Genomic DNA, 22,686 nt, shown 5'->3' with positions numbered 1-22,686 from the left:
ATTTATGACACATTCAAATGATTAATGTGTTCATGTGACATTAAAAAAGAAAAAAAAGGAAAAAAAGGTGCAGCACCTAATGCAAGTACTCTCTGACAATAGACACAGAATGTACTCTGACACGGTTTCCAGTGGGTATTGCATAACCGGAGGGGCATGCGTTCCAACGGGCATCGCCCCATTCTACATTCCGGGAATTTGTGTTACTGTTTATTGCATGTCTATTGTGTGAGTGCGCCCAAATATGGAGTGCCCAAATATGGAGATGATGGACATCACCATCATGACATCATTGCCCTGAATGGGTCCTGTGGGCCATCACCTGCAAAGGGTGGGCAAAACTGGGCATGGAAGCCGTCATCCCTCCCAAATGTGGAATAACCAAACAGGTTTCCATTATATGAGCTGAAAACGGAGGGTTCACTGGTATCGTCAGATGAGAAGAACTCATCGATAATTTCATAGGCCAGTTCAGAGATGTCCTCATTCTCATGGTTCCTCAGCTGCTCCACCTTCTCCAAACCGCCGTGCTCTTCGATGTGGCTCGCGACGGTTTCGACCTTGTCACCGGCCATCTTAAGGATATTGTTGAGGCCGTCCAGGACCACCTCCACCACCTGGTCGTCCTTCGCGGCCAGCAGGTTGCAGAATGGAGGGATCGCCTTCTGTTCGATCAGGTGCGCCATCTGGTCTTTACTCCCCATCAACGCCATGTTGGCGACAGTCCAGGCTGCCTCCTTCTGAACATCAAAGCCTCCCTTGTCGAGCAGGTGGATGATCATGGGCACAAGGTTGGCGTCAAGGACCCCCTGTACCTGCTGCTGGTTGCCTGCTGCGATGTTGGAGAGGAACCACATTGCTTCCTTGATAATCTTCTCCTTCGGGTGTGTGAGGAGAGAGGGGACGTGACCGAGAGCGCCGCAGTCGAGCACAACCTGGGTCTGTTCGTCCGTACCGGTCACTATGTTCCCCACGGCCCTCTGTGCAGCCATCTGAACTTTGGGCTCCGAGTGACTCAGCAGGGGCACCAGGTGGGGAACGATGCCACAGTCAATGACGTCCTGGATGAACTCATGTTCGGTCAGGTAGGACAGAGCCCATACCGTGTGCACTAGGATGCTGCAATCAGTGTGCTGGATCAGCACACAGAAAGCCGGCAGGATCTCCCGAACAGTCTCCACGGGCGGTTCTGCGTCCTTGTGGCAGAAGAGGTTGGCCATAACCCAGGTGACATTGCGAAGAAACGCGACGGGAATGGAGGCACTGACGAATGACAGCAGGGGCTTGACAACGCCCAAGCTGATCAAGTAGTCTCTGCACTGGGGACCATCGCCTATGATGTTGCCCAGGGCCCAGACAGCCTGCTCGCGCACGTGTTGGTGAGGAGAGTGAAGCAGCTTCAGCAGCAGCGGTATGGCATTGGACTGGACCACAGCTTGGGTCTGTTCCGAGGTGCCTCCCGCTATGTTAGTCAAAGACCATGCTGCATCATACTGGAGAGAGGGGTTGTTATCTCTCTCAAGGCAATGCACCAGAATGGAAAGGATCCCGGACTTGATCAGGTCATCTATGGGAGGGTTACTGTCCCTAGATAACAACTTCCTGGCAGCTTGAAGAGCCTTCAGCTGCACACCCTGGTCGTCACTAGTGGCATTTCGAACTATTGCTTCAAGAGAGGTGTTTTGCAATGGAAGATCTCCATCAGCATCGGAGGCATCATAGATGTCCTCATGGGGCACATTCCTCCTCTTGAGGAGGTGTTCATCTCTTTTGATCTTGCGAAGTTCCACAAGCAACTCAGTCCTCTGTCTTCTCATAGACTCCAAATCACGACCCGTGTTCTTGAAATTCTTAGGCCGCTGATTGTCCAGTGTCTGTTTATCAGCCATGACTGATTTTGACTTGTGTTTAACCTTTTGGTTTTCTGCTAGTGTGACCACTGTGAATACTGTGAGAGCTGCAGTAGCAGGGCAGACTCGCCTGCTCCCTTAAAACCTTTTATTAGTATGGCGGCACAAACATCATGCAATGTTGGAACCAAATCCCCTTGCCAGCAGCTGTCTGTCTGCAGCACTGAACCACATCAAATCTGAGTTTTGACACTTATCCTCCTATTCCTTATCTATCTATAAATGCGAGAAGTCTCTGCGTGTGTGTCTGTCTGTCTGTAATCCGCGTATCTCGAAAACCGTTCGTCCCACCGGCTTCAGATTTGGCACGCGCGTTCCCTGCCGCGGCACGGAGTGCAGTGCCGGGTCTCGACCCGACCCGACGCACGGTTTTCCCGAACCGGCGAGAAACTTTCGGAATCTCCTTATGCGGGGTTGATTGTTGACATCAGGCTGTTCCGGAGGAAATCGGCGAAAGCTCTGACTCATTGTGACATCACTTCATAAAAGGCTCTGACATCACGTACGCCACATGAGTCAACAAAAAATCTCTGTGAGTGTGCAGATATCTTCATATATGGGCATAAAGTGGACGCAGACAGACAGATACAGATATCTCCATATATGGGCACAAATGGACACAGGCAAACAGATGGTCAAAACGGGTCCTATGACAACAGGTATAATGGGGTTTGCATTAAGTTTGTCTCCTCCTCCATCTGTTTGTCTGTGTCCCTTTATGCCCATTATGGAGATCTCTGTATCTGTCTGTGCCTCCGACAGTGCCAGTTCCCCCTTTAATGCAAACCCCATTATACCTGTTGTCATAGGACCCGTTTTGACCATCTGTTTGAAAAAGCGACAGAGATCTCATATATGGGCATAAAATGGACGCAGATAAACAGATATCTCCATATATGGCATATATGGGCATACAATGGACGCAGAATCACAAAGATCTCCATATACGGGCATAAAAGAGACACAGACAGACAGATACAGAGATCTCCATATATGGGCAAAAAATGGACGCAGATAGACAGATATCTCCATATATGGGCATAAAATGGACCCAGGACTATAACTGCATTGATCTCCATATATGGGCATAAATGGACACAGGCAGACAGATGGTCAAAACGGGTCCGATGAAAACAGGTATAATGGGGTTTGCATTAAAGGGCGGGGCATTCATTCCCTATTTACATTGTTCCGAGTTGGCCAGGTCGCCGACTAGACGGGCGGCCCAGCTTCTAGTATATTAAAATTAGTCAATGGGAGAACCAGCCGACGATGGACGGACGTCATGGACCACGTCATTATGACTCGGCCATAACCATATAAGGAGTTCTTGATGCAGCTACGCCCAAATATGGAGTGTGTGCATCACGGCATCAGGTACAAACAAACTGGATTCGCAATTGGAAATTGCAAGTGTGGTTGCCGTGATGCAAGTCACACAAAAAGTCACGCAAATGAATTCCGTTGTACCATTTGAATTTTCCCCATTCAAGTCAAAGGGGAGAATTAAATCATTAATACATTAATGGCCATATATGGAGATCTCTGTGTCAGGCCTTGTCTCTTTTATGCCCATATATGGAGATCCCTGATGTCATCAATATTAAGCCCATATCTTGGAATGTCTTTATGGACATACCGTGTTAGTCTCTCAAATACATGTTGCATTGTAAAATACAATGACTGTATAGCCCAACATAATTTGTATCTCCTCTTCAGGAAAATGTTCCTATTAACAATTTAAAAGGTCTGTGTGCATGTGTACAGCTTCACAGCTTAGACTAAGTCTGGAATACAGAGCGAGAGACAGAGATCAAGGTATGCAACCAGCAGAATTATATAGGCTACCCCCCTGCACAAATGAATATACAGTAAAACATGGAAAGGAAAAGTTAAAAGCCAAAAAAAAAAAAGGGAAAAAAAGAAAAAGAAAAACGTCATTGTCTAAGAAATAATTTTAACCAGTTTCATTTCCAGGGATTATAAATTAAGAGACGTTTATGTTATGTCATGTATATGGTGACATAATAACTGGGGAAGAGAATTGATGTCACTTGTATTGGAGGTGCAAACTGCAAACAAAGGTGCGTCTCGGTTTCATTTTTCACGTTGCAGGTCCCTGGGGCTGCACCATGATACTTAAGCCGTAGTTTTGCTCTAGGACATGAACAAATATATCACTTTATACCATTACGTCTCACAAACTCAATACTGTGTTGTTTGCACCACATGTCTAACCTCAGGTCACGGACGATGACAGACAGAGCAACAGGGGTGTCACAAGGGGGACTGAGTTACCAGGGCCCAAGGTGGAGGGGCCTTGATTATTTTATACTTTATCTATTGAAAAATAGCAGATCTACAAGCTCACAGCGCGGCACCGAGTGCCATGCTGTGAGCTTGTCGATCTGCTATTTTTGAAAAGTCGTGAAAATGTGTGCAAGTCTTTGAATATTTTTAAGCGAACATTTGTAACTCCGATTTTGCTTCTGAGGGTCCCTGGAACTAAATATTTTGAGATGGGGGTCCGTGGCCAAATACATATAATTTTGGGGGTCCTTCACATTAAAACATTTGAGCACCACTGACATAGAAACATAGGTTTTTCAAAAAACCTTTGAAGGATTTGAAATATATGCACAAATGTTCATGATTTTTCGAAAATAGCAGATCTAATGCCGTGCTGTGAGCTTGTATATCTGCCATTTTTCAATAGTTAAAGCACAAAATGTGAGTGAATCCTTGTACCCAGGGCCCAGAATTTGGTACGACACACCTGCAGAGCAATAAAACACACACGCACACACGCACGCACGCACGCACGCACACATGCACACACACTTCATATCAATGGCACTGCACGTGGTGCACTAGTGTTCATATTGTATCTGTCAGCGGTGATAGGGACTACCGGTATATCTGTCAGTGGGGAAGGACTGGTTAGATAGGCAAGACAAATAGTGTTCGTGTACAAGCAAGAGTGAGTTGACAATGTCTTTGTTCTGACGCCACTTGGGATTTACGATGAAAGTAAAGGAAGTAGACTCATAACAGGCCCTGAGGCCCCATATGCATATTCTATCACCCTGAATGAACTTGAAAAACCATTGAGGTTGTATGCCCCTGCCAGGAATGCGCAAAGGGAGAAGCGCACGCCTAGGTTGGTGAGTTGCTGCATGACCACCCAGGTGAATAATGGTTCGAAAGAAAGAATACCGGCTCAATAAGCAGGATCGATAAGGTGCTCATTATCAATCAAAATTAACGAGCTCTATCCCTACTCGTCAGCCACGGTGCATATAAACATACAGTCTATGATATAAACTCAGCACAAAAAGAAAGGAAACTTGATTTTGATCCATTATATCTCCCCTTCAATAATACCAATTTGTATTGTGTACAAATAAAATGTATTATATCATTGTTATCGTTGATTGTTCACCTTTACAACGAGGTACAGCTTGTAAGGATCTGGCATTCGTGGAATGAGCACCACAGCCAAACGTGTGGGTAGCGCCGACCCAAAATTAGCCAACATTCGGTCCATTATATCTCCCCTTTAATTATGCCAAATGGTATTGTGTTTGATATAATTTTTATCATTCATTTGTCACCTTTACAACGAGGTACAGCTTGCAAGGATCTGGCATTCGTGGAATGAGCAACACAGCCAAACGTGTGGGTAGCACCCCTCCAAAAATGGTCAAATTAGCCTGGTCTGCAATACTGTTCTTTTGGTGTTCACCTTTGTTGCTTGGAGGCTGAGCACTGAATGATTGCACTCTTCCACAGTTAATAAGGAAAAGAAAAAACAACACATATTTTTACACTTTGTTAATTTTAAGATTGGTATTATTAAAGGGGAGATATAATGGACCGAAGTCAAGTTCCCTTTCTTTTTGCGCTGAGTTTAATTTATTTTAAACCAACGTTTCGACTGTAGCAGTCTTCCTCAGGGTTTTACAGAGAACAAATAACATGCATCACTTTTAAAGGGACAAGGACAAAGGTGCAGTGATCTCATGGGAGTGTCCTCAATCTCCCCATCAACGAGGGTGGGGGGATAATTGTTCATCACTGGCAAGTGATGAGCAGTGTGCCAAAGTGACTTAAAGTGACCAAAAGTGTCATTTTTAAATGTTAAAAATATACAAAACATTGTACGCCTGCGCCAACCATTTGCGGTTTATACCCATGTGTGTCTAATACTCATACTGTGCATGTACTGTAGTGAACGATGACTTTTATGTGAACGTGCCTTGTGAGGTCAGACTGTGAGCAGCTCAAATAACATTGAATGACAGACGGATAGATATCATGGAATTCCCTCGAGGTATCGTGTTCACAACATCCGTGCTGTTAAGTAACTAAGCACATTTACTCAAGTACTGTACTTAAAGGAGCTATAGTCAACTTTTTCATTGTAGGGCCGACACTTTGTCTAATAGACTAGAATGTAAACAAAGTGTCGGTCTGACAATGGCCAAAATGATTATTTTATCATTATTTTACGCTTTTTGTGGTCATTTTTGAATAGAAACACATATATGAAGCTTATTTTTTTATAAAATATTTTCGAAACATTATTTTTATTTTAGCATCCGTTTTTCAAGAAAAAGTTGACTATAGCTCCTTTAAGTACAGTTTTGAGGTATTTATATTTTACTTGAGTATTTCCAATTCCCAACACTTTTACTTCTACGCCACTACATCTCGGATCCAAATGTTGTACTTTGACTCCACTACATTTATTAGAAAACTTTAGTTACTAGTTAGCCTACTTTAAAGATATAAATTATAATATTATAAAACATACATAAACCATTTTTTTAAACATTTTTTTTACTTTTACTTTGGGTGCTCTGAGGATACGTGCATCCATGTAATGTTTTTTTTCGTTATAGTTATTTTATTTATAGTGCACTCAAGGACCGCGATCACATATTAAGAACCTTTGCACTTGATGTGTGCTCTTTCAAAGTTGGATCAAAGTCTCTTCGAAATAAGAATGCATTTCCCACAATGCTTTGTGGGAAGTGGGCAGTTCCACTAGAGGAGGAAGCGGATGTGGATTTTGGCCATGTAGTTCTTTTGGAGTTGTCATCGGGTGAAGGCAGAGTACTGCTGCTTTTTGGTGACACATAACATGGATCTACAAGCTCACAGCGTGCCGCCATGGGACACTTTGTGAGCTTGTAGATCTGCTATTTTAAAAATTACGTTAGGTACTTGAAGTACATTCTGATGCCAACACAATACTTTTACTCAAGTACATTTTGAATTCCAGGCTTTTACTTATAACAAAGTATTTCTATGTTGCAGTATTGATACTTTTACTTAAGCGATGAATGTGAGTATTTTTTTATAATTTTTTTCCACCACTGTACATGACAAAAAGCTTCAATTTTATTATGAATAGCACGTTTTCATCAATTGCATCTGTTTAGGCATCACTATGTCACTATGTATGACAAGACAAGACAAGACAAGACAAGACAAGACAAGACAAGACAAGACAAGACAAGGCATATTGTTATATTAATTGTTATTGTCAAATGTAAGCATGTTCTAATCACGCACTTTACTTTAATTTACTTAAAATAATTTTCATTCTGAAATGGAGGTTTCATGTCCCTGCAGACAGGTTCTGCTGCTGTAGTGTACAGACTACAAGTGACTACAAGTAAACACAGCTGTGTAGGATCACATCACAGCCCTTCTGTCCTATTGGTTGGCAGTTGAACCCTGCTCTCCTGTCTCATTAAGGCTCCTCCGTTGCAGCTTGGGTGCTCCCTGGCTGCTTGCCTACAACTTGCTCTGTGCTTGCACTATGCAAGTCCTTTGGTGCTCAAGTATGCTTAGTGCAACCACGATGCAAGCTTGCTTCTTTAAACCATGTGACTTCCATCGGGAATGAAAGGGCCAATGTTCTGCCTCCCGCCTCCCCCCAGAACTCTGAAAGAACATTTGTTTTTAATGTGTGTGGACTAACCCTAACCCTAACCCAATCATCAAAGACGATGGTACACGAAAGAAGAAGAAGAAGAGCCATTAGTTGGGTCAAAAATGGCAGTTCCGTGACCGTGGAGAGCAAAGGTCTGTTTCTCAATGGATTTGTCATCTAGAAGGGTTATTAAACACATTTGGCCGGGGTGTCTTTTTTTAAAGGTGATACACCGTGAAATTTCACTACAACACTAAGGAGGATACGTCCCAGGTGCATCCATGCAACAAAAAAAAAATCGTTAGAGTACATTTTTATCAAGTACATTTTTAATTCTGGACTTTTACTTGTAACAAAGTATTTCTAAATTGCAGTATTGATACTCAAGTAAAACATAAGAGAGTACTTTTCCCAACACAGCACAACATCGGAGTGGATGGAGATATTATGCATACTACAGATAGACAACCCACAAACACCCTCAGACCATGGATATCCACCAGCGGATGCATAAAGCCGGATGCTGAGACACTAGGATTCAGTTGGATGTGATCTTTAGACAATATTTTGTTTGTTCCATCTTCCACATTCCATAAGGCATTATTTGCCTTGTGCTGGGGACCGAACATCAACTGACATCAACTGAGGTGCAGCCGTGACTCACAGGAGAGGAATGTTCTTTGTGAGCCAAGAGCACTCTCTTCATGTCTAAACAAGACTCTGTAAGTCTCCCTGTTTCATCTCTTGCCCTGCAGGCGCACACACACACAAACCTCATATTGATGCCACCTGTGGTGTTATTAACCCATTAAGACCTGTGGCCGACATAGACTAATAGACTAAGCCCAGAGGTTTCTACCCCCCCCCACCCCCTTTTTTCCCCTCCCATTTTTCTTCTTTTGTAGTTGACGTTATCCGATGCAAAGTACTCTGTTCTATCCGTCTGTCTTTCAATGTTATACGAGATACATAAAGTGGTTCCTGTGTAAATAAGCCGTAAAGCTTACTGGGATCTCCTTTTAGTTGACCTCGTACCAGTGATTTGTGCTGTTATGAAACTGTACTTTTTCCTATTGCAAACTTCTAATACATTATCAATCCATTCTAAAAATGTCTTCTAAGTCCTAACGATATATATATATATATATTCAAAGATTTGCACAAATGTTCAAGATTTTTCAAAAATAGTAGGTATACAAGCTTGAGCGCTATGAGCTTGTAGATCTGCTATTTTTGAATAGCCAAAGTATAAAATAATGGTAAAAAAAAAAAAAAAAAAAATCTAAAGTGAAACAGATGATTTTCCCCCCCTAAAATAAATGATGAGGATTCGAGATTCAAGATGTGTTTTAATTTTTTTTATTGTTACCATCTTATATTATGAATAGAAGTACACAAGGGTAAAACATTCTGGTGTTGGGAATGTATTGTAAGTTGGCATGTGTCATTGTAGAAGAAAAAAAAATCAGACCCTGTTTGAAGTGAGCGGTGGATTTCAGCAGTTAATTTCAGTAAGTTAGACCCTGTGTGTGTGTGTGTGTGTGTGTGTGTGTGTGTGTGTGTGTGTGTGTGTGTGTGTGTGCGTGTGTGCGTGTGTGCGTGCGTGCGTGCGTGTGCGCATGTGTGTTTTAATTTTCAAATCAAAAAGTCATAATCTAGCTTTTGTGCACACTGTAGGAAAGTCGGCCACCTTTACTTGTTGTAGTCCAGGTCTCTAAAAAGAGAGTATTAATGTCAATGGCAATGCCATGAGTTTCAGAGGGGGTTTTAAATTGTTCTACCATAGAGTGGATGAGAGGAGAAATGGGGTAGGTATAATCTTAAAGGAAGAGTATATCAACAGGTGGAGTTGAAGAGAAGATCAGACAGAGTGATGTTCAAGTGGCTAAAGTCTCTTAAATCGAAGAGTGACCCCCAAAGATGATTTGTACCAAATGTTACGCTTGTATCACCATTGGAACAATTCTCCCAAAATATGTTTTATGTTACGCTCTTCAATTTGAACGCCAACGTCCACAGTGATAAAAGTGTAGAGCATATCCCTCTCAACCTTTTTGATCATGACAGCGAGGGAGCTGAGCCCGTCTTCTTCCATGACCGACGAGGTTTTAGAGAGGATTAGAAGGTTTTTGGGATTTTCCTCATTGAGCAAGTCTCTCTCATGCTTGATCATTTTGTATCTCGCAGTCACGCTGTCCGGCCGAGAGATAGTCCTGGCTTTTGCGGCGTGTCTGTTGTACATGTCGTCGTCCTCGCCACCCCAGCCCCAGTACTCATTTGAGTAGCCATTGGCGGTCAAGTACTGCTCTATGGTCATTGACACGACTCCCCCAAACGCTGTTACAGTCTGCAACACAAAGTCGAATTTGTCAATAGACACGGCCAGGTGTCTGGGCATGTCTGCGCATCGATAGAAGTTACGGTCGTCAGTGGGGATTAGATCGACGTCGGCGAAGACAAAGCAGGTGTAATTGTAATCCTTCAGTGCCCAGAAAAATCCTGTATTCATCAGTCTGCCCTTATTGAACGTCCCATTGCCGTCCTGGTTAATGACATACACTCCATAGTCCAATTGTTGCCGCTGCAGAACAGGATGGAGGAAGTACAGCCACTGTACCAGGTGGTGGTGCCGATTGCGGAAAGGAATGATGATTGCCACCTAAAGGGGAGAGAGGAAAATTTCAATCGGATGCTATGTTGCCCAGCTGTGGGGAAGGATCAATTCAAAAAATGTCTTCTAAATCCTAACGATTTTCTGAAAAACGTTTCTATATCGTCAGACTTTTTAATGTCAAGGACCCCTAGAATGATAATTATATGTTTGACCGTGGACCCCCATCTCAAGGTATTTATTTCCAGGGACCCCAATAAAGAAAGATTTGAGTCACTAATGTTCACTTTAAAAAAAAAGGCACACATTTTCAAGATTTTTCAAAAAGGCAGTCACAAACTAAGGCTGGGCGATATTAGTAAACCTTCGATATTCGATAACGTTGTTGAATACCTCGATATTGATATTACTCACAATGTTAGTAAAAAAAAGAAATTGCATTATATAGTTTTTAATGTTTCTTTCTGCTTTAGGCCCACTGCCTGCGTAACCCAGATAATGAATAGCACAGGGGTCTTCAAAGTTTTCAGGCCAAGGACCCCTTAGTTGAGAGAGAGATGAAGCAGGGACCCCCACAACCTGTTCATAGATTCCATATCGTTTCATTGTTTGACAGCACAATCATCAGTGTATTTTGGATTCATGGCAATTTGTGTTATCAGATATTTAACCACTTGAACCGTCAATACTTAATAAACTTGACTTTTCACTCTGTACTTGGTCTGCTCTTTTTCCCCTCTACACCAAACCTCTTTGCCAAAAATAGCCGATATACAAGCTCACAAAGGAGACCCCCTGATGTTGAAGACCCTTGGAATAGCATATCCATGCATGCGCATTGCGCACTGCACAGTACACATAGCATAAAGCAATTAAATTCCTTATTTCCATTTTCCAACAATGGTTTTATTGAAACAACCACACCTGGTTACTGATGGACTGCTTTTGTGTGTGTCTGTTAATTAATTCGACACATACACCAATACCTCATTTTAAGCCGTCTTTGTCGATATGTATACCTCGCATGTTGATACCTCGATATCGATATTTTTTTCCGATATATTGCCCAGCCTTATCACAAAGCCACACTCACTGACTGAATCACACACTGACTCACCCAAAAGTCTTTTTGCATCTACCAGGCCTACTACAGACTCCAAAACTCAGACAAATTGGTACACATTATCTCTAGACTGGATGTGATAAATAATATATTAATAGAACATTTCGTATTCCATTTAGATTGGCTATGATTACCTTCCAAACATTGCAGATTACTACATTTGTACAGGGCCTGAGCGTCAATCCAGGGCGACCAAGGCAAATAGTTTTTTTTTTTTTGGTGGTGTAGTATTTTGAAATGAATGATGACACTTGTGCGATCGGTATTCATGCACTGTTTGCATGAGTGAATTAACCTTGTGATACTGCCTGCCTGTCTGTCTGTCTGCTGCTTTGAACAGGGAGAGCTGCGGAGGGGTGGTGAGGGGCAGCTGTTAAACTGACAACAATCGCAGAAAGCTTGCCAGCAGCACAGTTGTCAGGTTTGAATCACCCATTGAGGGGCCTCTAAACAACACAAAGGCAAAAGTGATTCCACTTTAGACCCAGGAGGCACAAATACCGCAAAAGTTATGTATTTCTTGCATGAATCACCTAGACCCAGGGGGCACAAATATTGCATAAGTTATGTATTTCTTGCAGAAGTGTGATTCTTTGTATATCACAAGGGTCTTCAACAGGGGGTCCGGGACCCCTAGGGGGTCCTCAGAGTTACTACAGGGGGTCCTCCATATCTTTGTGTGATAGAAAGTTGTTTTTTTCCCCCTGAGAACTTTAGCCAAACATAGCAGATCTACAAGCTCACAACACCTCGCAGCGCGAGGTGTTGTGAGCTTCACAAACAATGAAACTATATGGAATCTATGAAAAGGTTGTGGTCATCTCTCTCTCAACTAAGGGGTCCTTGACCAGAAAACGTGATGTGTACGCTATGTAGTTTTGATGTCAATTGATCACACAAACACACAGTGGTGTAAAGTAACTAAGTACATTTACTTAAGTACCGTACTTAAGTACAATTCTGAGGTATTTGTACAAATACCTATGAGTATTACCAATTTCTAATACCTTTAGTTCTACTCCACAAATATTGTACTTTTACTCCACTACAATTATTTGACAACTTTAGTTACTAGTTACTTTGATTGTAGATTTTCATTATTACAAAACATACGTTAAACAATTCAGCTCTGTATACATTTCAGCCAGTCGCGATGCCACGCATTGTGAGCTTGTAGATCTGCTTTAAAAAAATATATATATATATTTTTTTTAAACTTGAAATGGGACATTCTGAATAACGGGTACTTTTACATTACTCAAGTACATTTTGAATTCCAGACTCAATTATATATATATATATATATATATATATATATATATATATATTAGGGATGGGACTTTAACTGATTAATTGCGATTAATTAATTACAGAAAATTAACGCGATTAAAAAAATTCACGCATTTTAATCGCACTTAGTTTTTGCACCACAGAACCTTCAGTTTCGGGCATACCGATCATAGCGATGCACCAACCAAGAAGAGACAACAAACGCAAAGGGAGAAGTAGCCGATCAGAATGCTTTGCTTGGCCCAGTGGATGCGAAATTTTGATTTAAAAAACTCACTTGTTGATTCACTCTTACAACAAAATGTGTTTTACTTGAAAAAAATGCTTCTCGGGTCAAATATTAATATGCGATTAAAATGCGATTAATTACAAAGCCTGTAATTAATTAGATTCATTTTTTTAATCGCATCCCAGCCCTAATGCCTCTGTCTTTTCATTTAAACCCACCTTATGAGATGAAACACAGTCTGGTGGCTTGAACCGTCCTCCCTCCAGTCCAGTAGAGTTATATTGTGTCCTCACAGCCTCCAGCGTTAAGTTCTGGTCGAACTCCACAGAGAGCACACCCCACAGGTGAGGAGGGTAGTCGGGACAGGCTGGCAGAGCCTGCTTTTGTGCATCAGCTGGGTTTGTTTTCTCGTTTTCGTTGGAAAAACGGTTTTCCGTTCGTCCAGTTAGCCTGTCCCCTATGTCCAAGAAATTAAAATTGATGTGTCTGGAATGCAGCCACATTGCAAGTAAGATTAACAGCTGGAATACATTGAATAGTATTAGTACTACTGCCACACATTTTAACTGCATATTTATTACTTCCTCCTGAGTCTAGTGGCACACATAAATGTTCTCTATGCTACTGCTGGCTGAGGCTGTTCAGTAGAGCGAGGATGCCACCAGACAGGTTTGTCACCAGTACCGGTGTGTGGACAGGAGAGGCAACACCTACCCTATAGGGGCAAGTCTGGGGTAAGATGAACCTGTGGGTAAGTGGATCCACCCCCTGTATGCTTAATACACATGAGTTGTCATATGACCTTAAAATAAGGACACAGCCACCATTTCCACCTGCAGGGCTGTGGAGTTGACAGACACATGGGCAAAGTGCCAAGCATATTATCTGTGTATAACAATAAGGTGACATGAGACAGGAGTGCACTTTCTAGTGGCTGTATTCAACTGACGCCCGGACAAGGCGGACATCACATAACACAAACTTCCCCAATGCTGCTGGGGCATACCATTACAAGAGAGGGGGAGGGCAATACCACAATCCCTATAACGCATATTTCTACACAGAATGATTTTTTATTTAAATTGTATTTACTTTTATGGTATAGAGCAGTGTTTCTCAAAGTGGATATCCAGGGACTCTGTCTGTAGGTTCTCTGTAGGTACAAGAGATACAGGTACGGGGCGGGCATTTGCTCTACGCAGACTACGCAACTGCGTAGAGCCCCTAGGCAGAGGGGGCCCCCTGCTGGGCTCATTATTCTGAGCATTTAGAAAAAAGAAAAAAAAAAAAAGTAAGTCTCTAGCCCATTCCTGTCAAAAGTTATGATTTTTTAAAGAATTGACCAACTGCTCACTGGAGTCATTAGATTTCACACAGAGACCAGCTGGCGACAGTTGATTGATTGGAATGTTAAGTGATCAGCTCTCTCTCTTGTCTCTCTATGATTTTCCTGTACATACGTGCAATATCCAAACTGTATACTCAAAGATTACACATATTAGGCTTGAAAATTAATGATGTTAAGAAAATAAATTATTTTATCTAAATTTTGAAAAATAATAATTAAAAAGAAATTGTAAAAAATATACATTTTAAAGTATTATTATTCACTGATATTCCCTTATTGTTATTAAAATAATTATTGTCCTGCATCAAATATGTCCTGTATAAATATATACATATAGGCCTACTCTATATACCTTTGATTTCCTTACTTACCTTACTGTATACTCTTCTTAAATTAATCAAATAGATCCAAAATGATTGTGGTTAGGTATTTAAAACCAACCATAATGACAACAAATAGGCTTCCTCTGCCTCTGCTCTTCATTGTCTTGTCAAGTTCATTATCTTGTCATGCTAAATCATCACTTTTTCAGAATAGGTTGGAGGGTGGCATTTTTAATTTGTGCGCTTCGCGCGCGCATACTGTTTTTCGCGCATACCTATTTTTCACGCTCGCTCATGGGGGGGCCTCTTTTACTATACCTTTGTGGGGAGCCCCCAGTTTATAAAAACCGCCCCTGGGTACAAGAGTTCTCTGTAGGTACAAATGTACCATTTGTACACTGTCAGAGTTAAGGGGAGACCTTCAAATTCAAAACTTTGAGAAACATTGGCATATAGGGTATGCATCATATGCCACTCAGGTAGGGCTGTCACAATTATTACATAATCGTCTAATCGCAATCATTTGACATAATGGCGATTATTATTCATAATTGTCATAATCGTTTTCATGTTGAAAAATAGTGGAAATAGCCAATCTACAAGCTCACAACGCGCGCTGTGTGCTTGTAGATCGGCTATTTCCACTATCAATGTTCTTTTTTAAGTATAAAGTTGTCAAATATGTCATAATTTCTTTGTATATTTAGGTTATCTGGTTATGTGTCATATCTGCCATGTGCAACTTCAAAGTCTACCAGCCAAACAGAAATGTAATTGGCAACGACAAAAACACAATTAAATCGTTAATCGTAATTATTTGAGTGACAATAAATCGTCATGTAAAATGTCATAATCATGACAGCCCTACACTCAGGATCAGCACCATGGAAAGACTGAGTGGCAACATAAAGCAGGATGAAGCATTGGAGTTTGGAAGCGCTCCTCCTCACTCCTACTGACTCCTCATGACTCCTGCTGACTCTGTTTTTTGCCACTCAGTAGGCTTTCCCGCATAAGTTCCGGGTATGATGATGTCACACGCATACCCTCTTTTATGTTAAAGCCAATGTACCCAGGTCTAAACTTGTAGGAGCCATTCTGAGGTTGGCATATTATTTGTAGGTTGTAGTTTTAGTTATTGGACACTTGGTGGCGGGCTTTAGAATTCTGAGCACTGAGTAGTTTACTTAAAGGGCCTACACCATGCTTTTAAAACTATATTTTTTGTATAAATATATGCTCAAAATTGAGTCTTAGACAGGTTTTAACCCTCAACAAACACTCTGACCATTCTTTTTGTTTGTTCTAGCTCTACTATAATGAGGCTCTCCAGCTGCAATACCAAAACGGCCTCTGTTTGCTCAGGGGCGCATCTAGTGGGGTTTTTCCAGAAAAAAAAGACGTTTTTTGAAAAAGAAAACGTTTTTTGAAAAAGAAAAAGTTTTTTTGAAAAAGAAAAAGTTTTTTGAAAAAAATGTTTTTGAAAAAAAAAAATTGAAAAAAGTTTTTTGAAAAAAGAAAGTTTTGAAAAAAAAAGTTTTTGAAAAAAAAAAGTTTTTTGAAAAAAAATATTTTTTTTGAAAAAAAATATTTTTTTTGAAAGAAAAAAAATATTTTTTTTGAAAAAAAAAAATTGAAAAATTTTTTTTTTACTCTGCATTGCATTTTTTTGAAAAAAAAAGTTTTGAAAATGTTTTGAAAAAAAAAAAAAAATTGAATTTTTTTTGACTCTGAAAAAAAAACGGGAAACGAGAGTGACGTCACTCTCGTCAACTCTCAGAACAGCACTGTTCTGAGAACCCGTGGAAAGCTTTTCATCTCTGTCTGCCCAAAACCAGAGAAAGACACAACGGTCAGAAATAGGACTTTGTGAGGATAGAAGGTGCCAGTGGGACCCCAAAAAAAGGTTTTAAAATAGAAAAAGTGAAAATTCATGGTGTAGGTCCTTTAATGGTCACAGCTGTGGTGTTCAGGAGATTCAGATCAGATCACAGTACAGGAGGACACAGGTATAGCAGGAGCCCAAACCGTTCTTACTTGAATGTAATGGCAATTTCCACTTTTGTTCTTGCACATTACGTCACAGGTAGCATGGGAGTGATCCTACGCAGCAGTAGAACACAGTAGTATTAAAACAGATGAATGTCCAGTCCATATTCCAGTTTTAGGATGTATTTATTGACTTTGCAGTTTGAGAATGAACATACCATAGAATATTGCAGTGTGGGGTTCTGAAGTGCTTTTCTGTCCTGTATTTCTCCCTGTGTCTGCTGGTAAGAACGGTTTGGGCTCCTGCTACCTGTGTCCTCCTGTCCTGTGATCTGATCTGAATCTCCTGAACACCACAGCTGTGACCATTAAGTAAACTACCCAGTGCTCAGAATTCTAAAGTCCGCCAACAAGTGTCCAATAACTAAAACTACAACCTACAAATAATATGCCAACCTCAGAATGGCTCCTACAAAACTTATATATCACACATGTTGATCATATTCCAATTTACAAAAATATGTGAATCGTTTGGCTAAAGCAGTGGTTCTCACCCTGTGGGTCGGGACCCCCAGGGGGGTCCTCAAATTATTTGGGCGGGTCCCCAGATGATTAACTTATTGTGCAACATTGTTTTCTCACTCAACAGTAAACAAACCATCATAAAGACCAGTAAGACTCCCTAATCGGGAGATAAGCGACCGTCAGGTCGCAGCGTGATTTTAGCGCAAAATGTGTAGGAGCAGTGTCCAAAAATGTGTTTGAAAAAATCGGCCAGATGGTGGCGCTATATGGGACAGATCCATGTTGATGACATGAGTGTAGACATACTGTGTACCGATTTGCGTGATTTTAGGGCAAAATCTGTCGGAGCAGTGCCCAAAAATGTTTTTGAAAAAATCGGCCTGATGGTGGCGCTATATGGGACAGATCCATGTTGATGACATGAGTGTAGACATACTGTGTACCGATTTGCGTGATTTTAGGGCAAAATCTGTACGAGCAGTGTCCAAAAATGTGTTTGAAAAAATGGTCCTGATGGTGGCGCTATATGGGACAGATTCATGTTGACGGCTCTCTTGGCGCCGCCGAGGCGGACGCGTGGGTACCAGCCCCGGCTCTCCCGGTCGCTCCTAGCCCGAGTTACGGCATTTTATGTGCGCTGCAGTGAAGGGGGTCCTCCACTAGGAGCATCCATGCTGGAGCACCAGGAGTCGGTGGTCCCAGGGAATTCCCCGTGAACAGCCCCGTTTGGGTGGTCATTTGGTCATTTTTGCACTTTTTGGCGACGGCGGAAGGGGGTCCCTGGAGCTCCGGGGGTCCCTGGTGGGGTGGAGGTTGTGGATTGGCAGGCAAGGAGTGTGTGTGCAAAGTTTGGCATGGATTGGGGCAACGGTGGCGGAGATATGAGTTGGGGAAAAGTGTGACGTGACGGACAGACTGACAGACTGACGGACAGACAGACTGACAGACAGACAGCCGGTGGAGGTTTTGGTAGTAACTGTAGTAACTGCGACCTGACGGTCGCAATTAAGTGTATAACACATTTCCAAAGCAACAATTTAAGGACTTTTTAATACCTCTAAAATAACAAATTAAACATTGGCCAAAGTGTCAAATATTAGAGGAAGAAATTGTGTCTTCCCGTTACATCCCTACTCTCGTCATTTGAAATTGTGTCTTCCCGTTACATCCCTACTCTCGTCATTTGACCTGACCCTAACCCCCTCCCCCCCCACCCACAAGGCAGGGAATGTATTGGACCTTGTGTTCTCCCGAGCCTGCTCCCCATCTAACCTCACTGTTACCCCTATGAAATACTCAGATCACTGCTTCATAACCTTCTCCCTCTCCCTCTCTATCCACAGATCTAAACAGACCCACCCTCGGACGGTCACCACACGACGCAACCTGAAAACCCTGGATCCCTCCACTCTCTCCTCCTCCATTCTCTCCTCCCTCCCAACCCCAGATGCACTTCCCTCTCTCCCTCCTGACACTCTAACATCTTCCTTTCTCTCCTCTGTCTCCTCAGCGTTCGATCGGCACTGCCCTCTCTCGACCAGGCCAGCATGCCAAAATCCACCGGTTCCGTGGCTATCTGAAACCCTCAGATCTGAGCGAACACCTCTCAGGGCGGCAGAGAGGAAGTGGCACAAGACAAAGCTACCAGAGGACCTATCTCACTTTCACACACTCCTGTCAGGTTTCTCACTCTCACTCTCCACTGCAAAATCATCATTCTACCACACAAAGATTCAATCATGTACCTCAAACTCTAGGAAACGATCACACCTGACCTACTCCCCTTCATAACCGCCATCATCAACAGTTCTGTAACTTCAGGCTGTGTCCCAGCTGCCTTCAAGGCAGCCAGAGTATCACCACTCCTCAAAAAACCAACTCTTGACCCCTCGGACGTCAAGAACTACAGACCGGTATCCCTCCTCTCGTTTCTTTCAAAAACCCTTGAACGTGTGGTCTCTAACCAGCTTTCTCTCCATCTCTCACAGAACAACCTGCTGGATCCCAACCAGTCAGGTTTTAAACCTTCCCATTCCACAGAAACGGCACTCCTAGCAGTCACAGAAGCACTCCATGCTGCCCAGGCTGCCTCCCACTCTGCAGTCCTGATTCTTCTGGATCTATCAGCGGCATTCGACACAGTGAATCACCAGCTGCTCCTGGACACCCTTGTTGACCTAGGCATCACCGGGACGGCACTAAAGTGGTTCTCCTCCTACCTGTCGGACCGGACCTACCAGGTCTCGTGGAAAGGTTTGCTGTCATCCCCCCGAACCCTCCAAACGGGAGTCCCCCAGGGATCCGTACTTGGCCCTCTGCTTTTCTCCCTGTACACTAAATCCCTTGGTACTGTAATCTCTGCTCACAATCTATCCTATCACTGATATGCTGATGACACTCAACTGTTTTTGTCCTTCCCCCCTTCTGCCACCCAGGTGGAAGAACGCATTGCAGCATGTCTAGCCGACATCTCACAGTGGATGTCAGCCCACCACCTCAAGCTGAACCCGGACAAGACGGAGCTACTCTTCTTCCCAGCTAAGTCTGGCCCCATGCAAGATCTCACTATTTCCATAGATAATGCATTGGTCGGTGACTTCAGTTCCTACTGCTAGAAACCTTGGTGTGGTCCTGGACAGCCAGCTATCATTCAAGGCACACATTGCATCAGTCACCCGATCCTGTAGGTTCACACTCTACAACATCCGTAAAATCAGACCCTTCCTCACCCAGGAGGCAGCCCAGCTCCTCATTCAGACATCTGTCATATCAAAACTTGACTATTGTAACTCTCTCCTCACTGGTCTCCCGGCATGTGCACTTAAACCTCTCCAACTGATCCAAAACGCAGCGGCACGACTGGTCTTCAACCAGCCTAAGTTCTCACATGTCTCTCCCCTTCTCCGCAGCCTCCACTGGCTCCCGGTTGCGGCCCGCACTGAATACAAAACACTGATGCTGACCTTCAAAGCAGCCAAAGGTATGGCTCCTCCATACCTCCAAGACCTGATCAACCCCTACACCCCCACCCGTTCACTTAGATCAGCCAACACAGGGATGCTGACAGAACCCTCGCTAAAAACTCCAGGGCAAAAATCCACTCGTCCGAGACAGTTTGCCCTCCTGGCCCCCAAGTTGTGGAATAAACTCCCTGTCGCACTTAGAACAACGGACTCACTCGCTAGCTTTCACCGTGGACTGAAGACTCACCTCTTCAGACTCCACCTAAACCCTTAGCACTACAGAAAATCAATGACCATACATGAAGCTAGTTAGCATTTGTTTTTAGGTTTTTAGAACTTTGATTATATTGTGTTTTTTTTTCTAGATGCACTTGTTATATTGCTGTTGATGTACTGACATATTATCTTGTGATGTTTTGTATCTGCTTATTGTAAATCGCTTTGGATTAAAAGCGTCTGCTAAATGCCTAAACTGTAAACTGTAAACTGTGAAAATAGCAGATCTACATGCTCACAACGCCTCGCAACGCCAGGCGTTGTGAGGGGGGTTGCAGGGGGGTTTTGGGGGTTGCAGCCTGAAAAGGTTGAGAAGGTTGAGAAGCCTGAAGCATTAAGCTAGCCAGGTTTTGTCAAAATGGTGGGCCGTGGCAAGATGAAACACATGTCCCAGGGTAAAATGAGCCAATTATAGGGTTGCCACCCGTACCGTATAATACGGAATCGTTCCGTATTGGACAATTAAAAGATGCGTTCCGTATTGAACCAATACGGAACGCGGTTTGTTCCGTATTTAACCAAATGCCCCATAAAGGCCTGTCACACAAACCTCAACACAGCATTTAACAATAATGAATGAAATAAAACACAGGAAAAGACAGCAAAAGGAGAGAGAGGCTCGCAGTCGCTGCGCTCTGCGCTCTGCCTCGTCCTCTCCTCTCCTCTCTGCCCGGGCTGCCCGGCCCCTGTCTGCATAATGCGCTGCATGTCGCTGTCAATCACCGTTACCTAGTTACAGTCAGTGATCACTGAACTTCCTCCTTCCACCAGGCAGATGCACACCGCACGCTTTAAAAGCAGAAAAGAATTAGTGCTCCATGGTTAATCGTTTTCAAACCGAAATCGCGATGTGAAATCCCGCGATTTGTCGAATCGCAAAGGCCACGGTTTCTCTGCGAAGTAGTCTTCCCAAGCAACATGGAGACGTTTTAATTTTTTAAATCCCTTCATAATTGACTAAAGCAATGATCAAATCAAACTGTGATGACTTTCTTTGCTTCCACGCATCTCCACAGCACACTGCTGAAAGACAAAGTGAATGTGATTTTTTGGCACAGTGGTCACTGTGCAGGAGCATGGGAACAGCATGGGAACTAGGGATGCTGCAGGTGTTACAGCACCCCTATGGGGAAGTTCTCATTTTTTATTTAAATAAGAAAAGAACAAATCAAACATAGCAAAAATACAATATAGGTTATATCATGTTGTGTGTTATAGTTATAACTATTCTATGCATTTCATGGGTTTGGGACTGCATTTCTTCGCCGGCCGGCGGCTGTGCCACGCGCACGGAACGCACAGAACGCACGCACCGCGTGCCCGGAAGAGGTGTTCCTTATTTCAATTTCTGAAAGGTGGCAACCCTAGCCAATTATCCACACGCAAAGTACTCAAAAGTAAGTAAAAGTATCAATACTGCAATCTAGAAATAATGCAGTTTTATTCTACCTATAGGGAGGATTATGCCAATGCAATGGAGCGTGTGTATACAGTAATATATATATTTATCCCACTATTTTTTCTTTTTTTCCCTCTTTTTTCACCCAGTGTGAATTGTGTAATCTTGTAATCCTGGGTGCTACACTCCCTCTGCCAGCCTGGGGAGAGCATCGGGCTGACCTCATACTTCCTTCTATGCAAAAACATGCAAACTCCACACAGAAAGGCCCTTTCATCTCCTCGTGGGTTGATTTCTCTGTTCATTGATGATTAAATTATAGTCATTGGGTGGTGTTGGTAATGTTGATGATAACGAATATTGAGAGTATTGTAGTGTGCCATTAGTTGGAAGGGGTGGGATTGGAAGAAGTGTTTATTTTTGTGTCTTTTTGTCTTTTCTCTTGTTGTTCTTTTTTTGTTTTCTGTCTCTGTTCTTTCCATTTCTTTAGTTGTCTTGTTATATATATAAAAAAAGATTGATGTGTTAACTATGTATGTACAACTACATTGTGATCTGTCAATAAATATATCTTAACAAAAAGAAACCCCACCGAGGGTATGGGCACTGATGACATGGAGGAGAGAACATGCCACCAGCGCCCACAGCGTCTCCAGCAGGAATCCAACCCAGGACCTTAGCTGTGAGGTGACAGCGCTACCGACTGCTGCAACCGTACCACCTGATTGGTGCGTACTTTGGGCAGAAATCTGCAAA

At 42.8% G+C, this 22,686-nt stretch overlaps 2 protein-coding genes across 2 annotated transcripts; both read right to left on the bottom strand.

Annotated features, from left to right (window-relative positions):
• Positions 1 to 281: 281 nt before the first annotated feature.
• On the bottom strand, positions 282 to 1,889 carry LOC308307178 (importin subunit alpha-3-like; the record flags this gene model as incomplete). The annotated part of the gene is made up of 1 exon (XM_080752349.1): positions 282 to 1,889. The coding sequence occupies one exon, from the start codon at positions 1,887 to 1,889 to the stop codon at positions 282 to 284; it is 1,608 nt and encodes a 535-aa protein (XP_080608475.1).
• A 5,474-nt stretch (positions 1,890 to 7,363) lies between these two features.
• LOC308307177 (beta-1,4-galactosyltransferase 1-like) lies at positions 7,364 to 13,610 on the bottom strand (the record flags this gene model as incomplete). Its single annotated transcript, XM_080752348.1, has 3 exons — positions 7,364 to 7,371; positions 9,844 to 10,513; positions 13,326 to 13,610. The coding sequence occupies 3 exons, from the start codon at positions 13,608 to 13,610 to the stop codon at positions 7,364 to 7,366; spliced, it is 963 nt and encodes a 320-aa protein (XP_080608474.1).
• Positions 13,611 to 22,686: the final 9,076 nt, after the last annotated feature.

The sequence above is a fragment of the Nannobrachium achirus genome, assembly GCF_963921795.1.
Source record: "Nannobrachium achirus genome assembly, chromosome: 21".
Classification (NCBI taxonomy): Eukaryota; Metazoa; Chordata; class Actinopteri; order Myctophiformes; family Myctophidae; genus Nannobrachium; species Nannobrachium achirus.
Note: the sequence above shows the minus strand (reverse complement) of the source record. Positions and strands in the feature narration are given on the sequence as shown.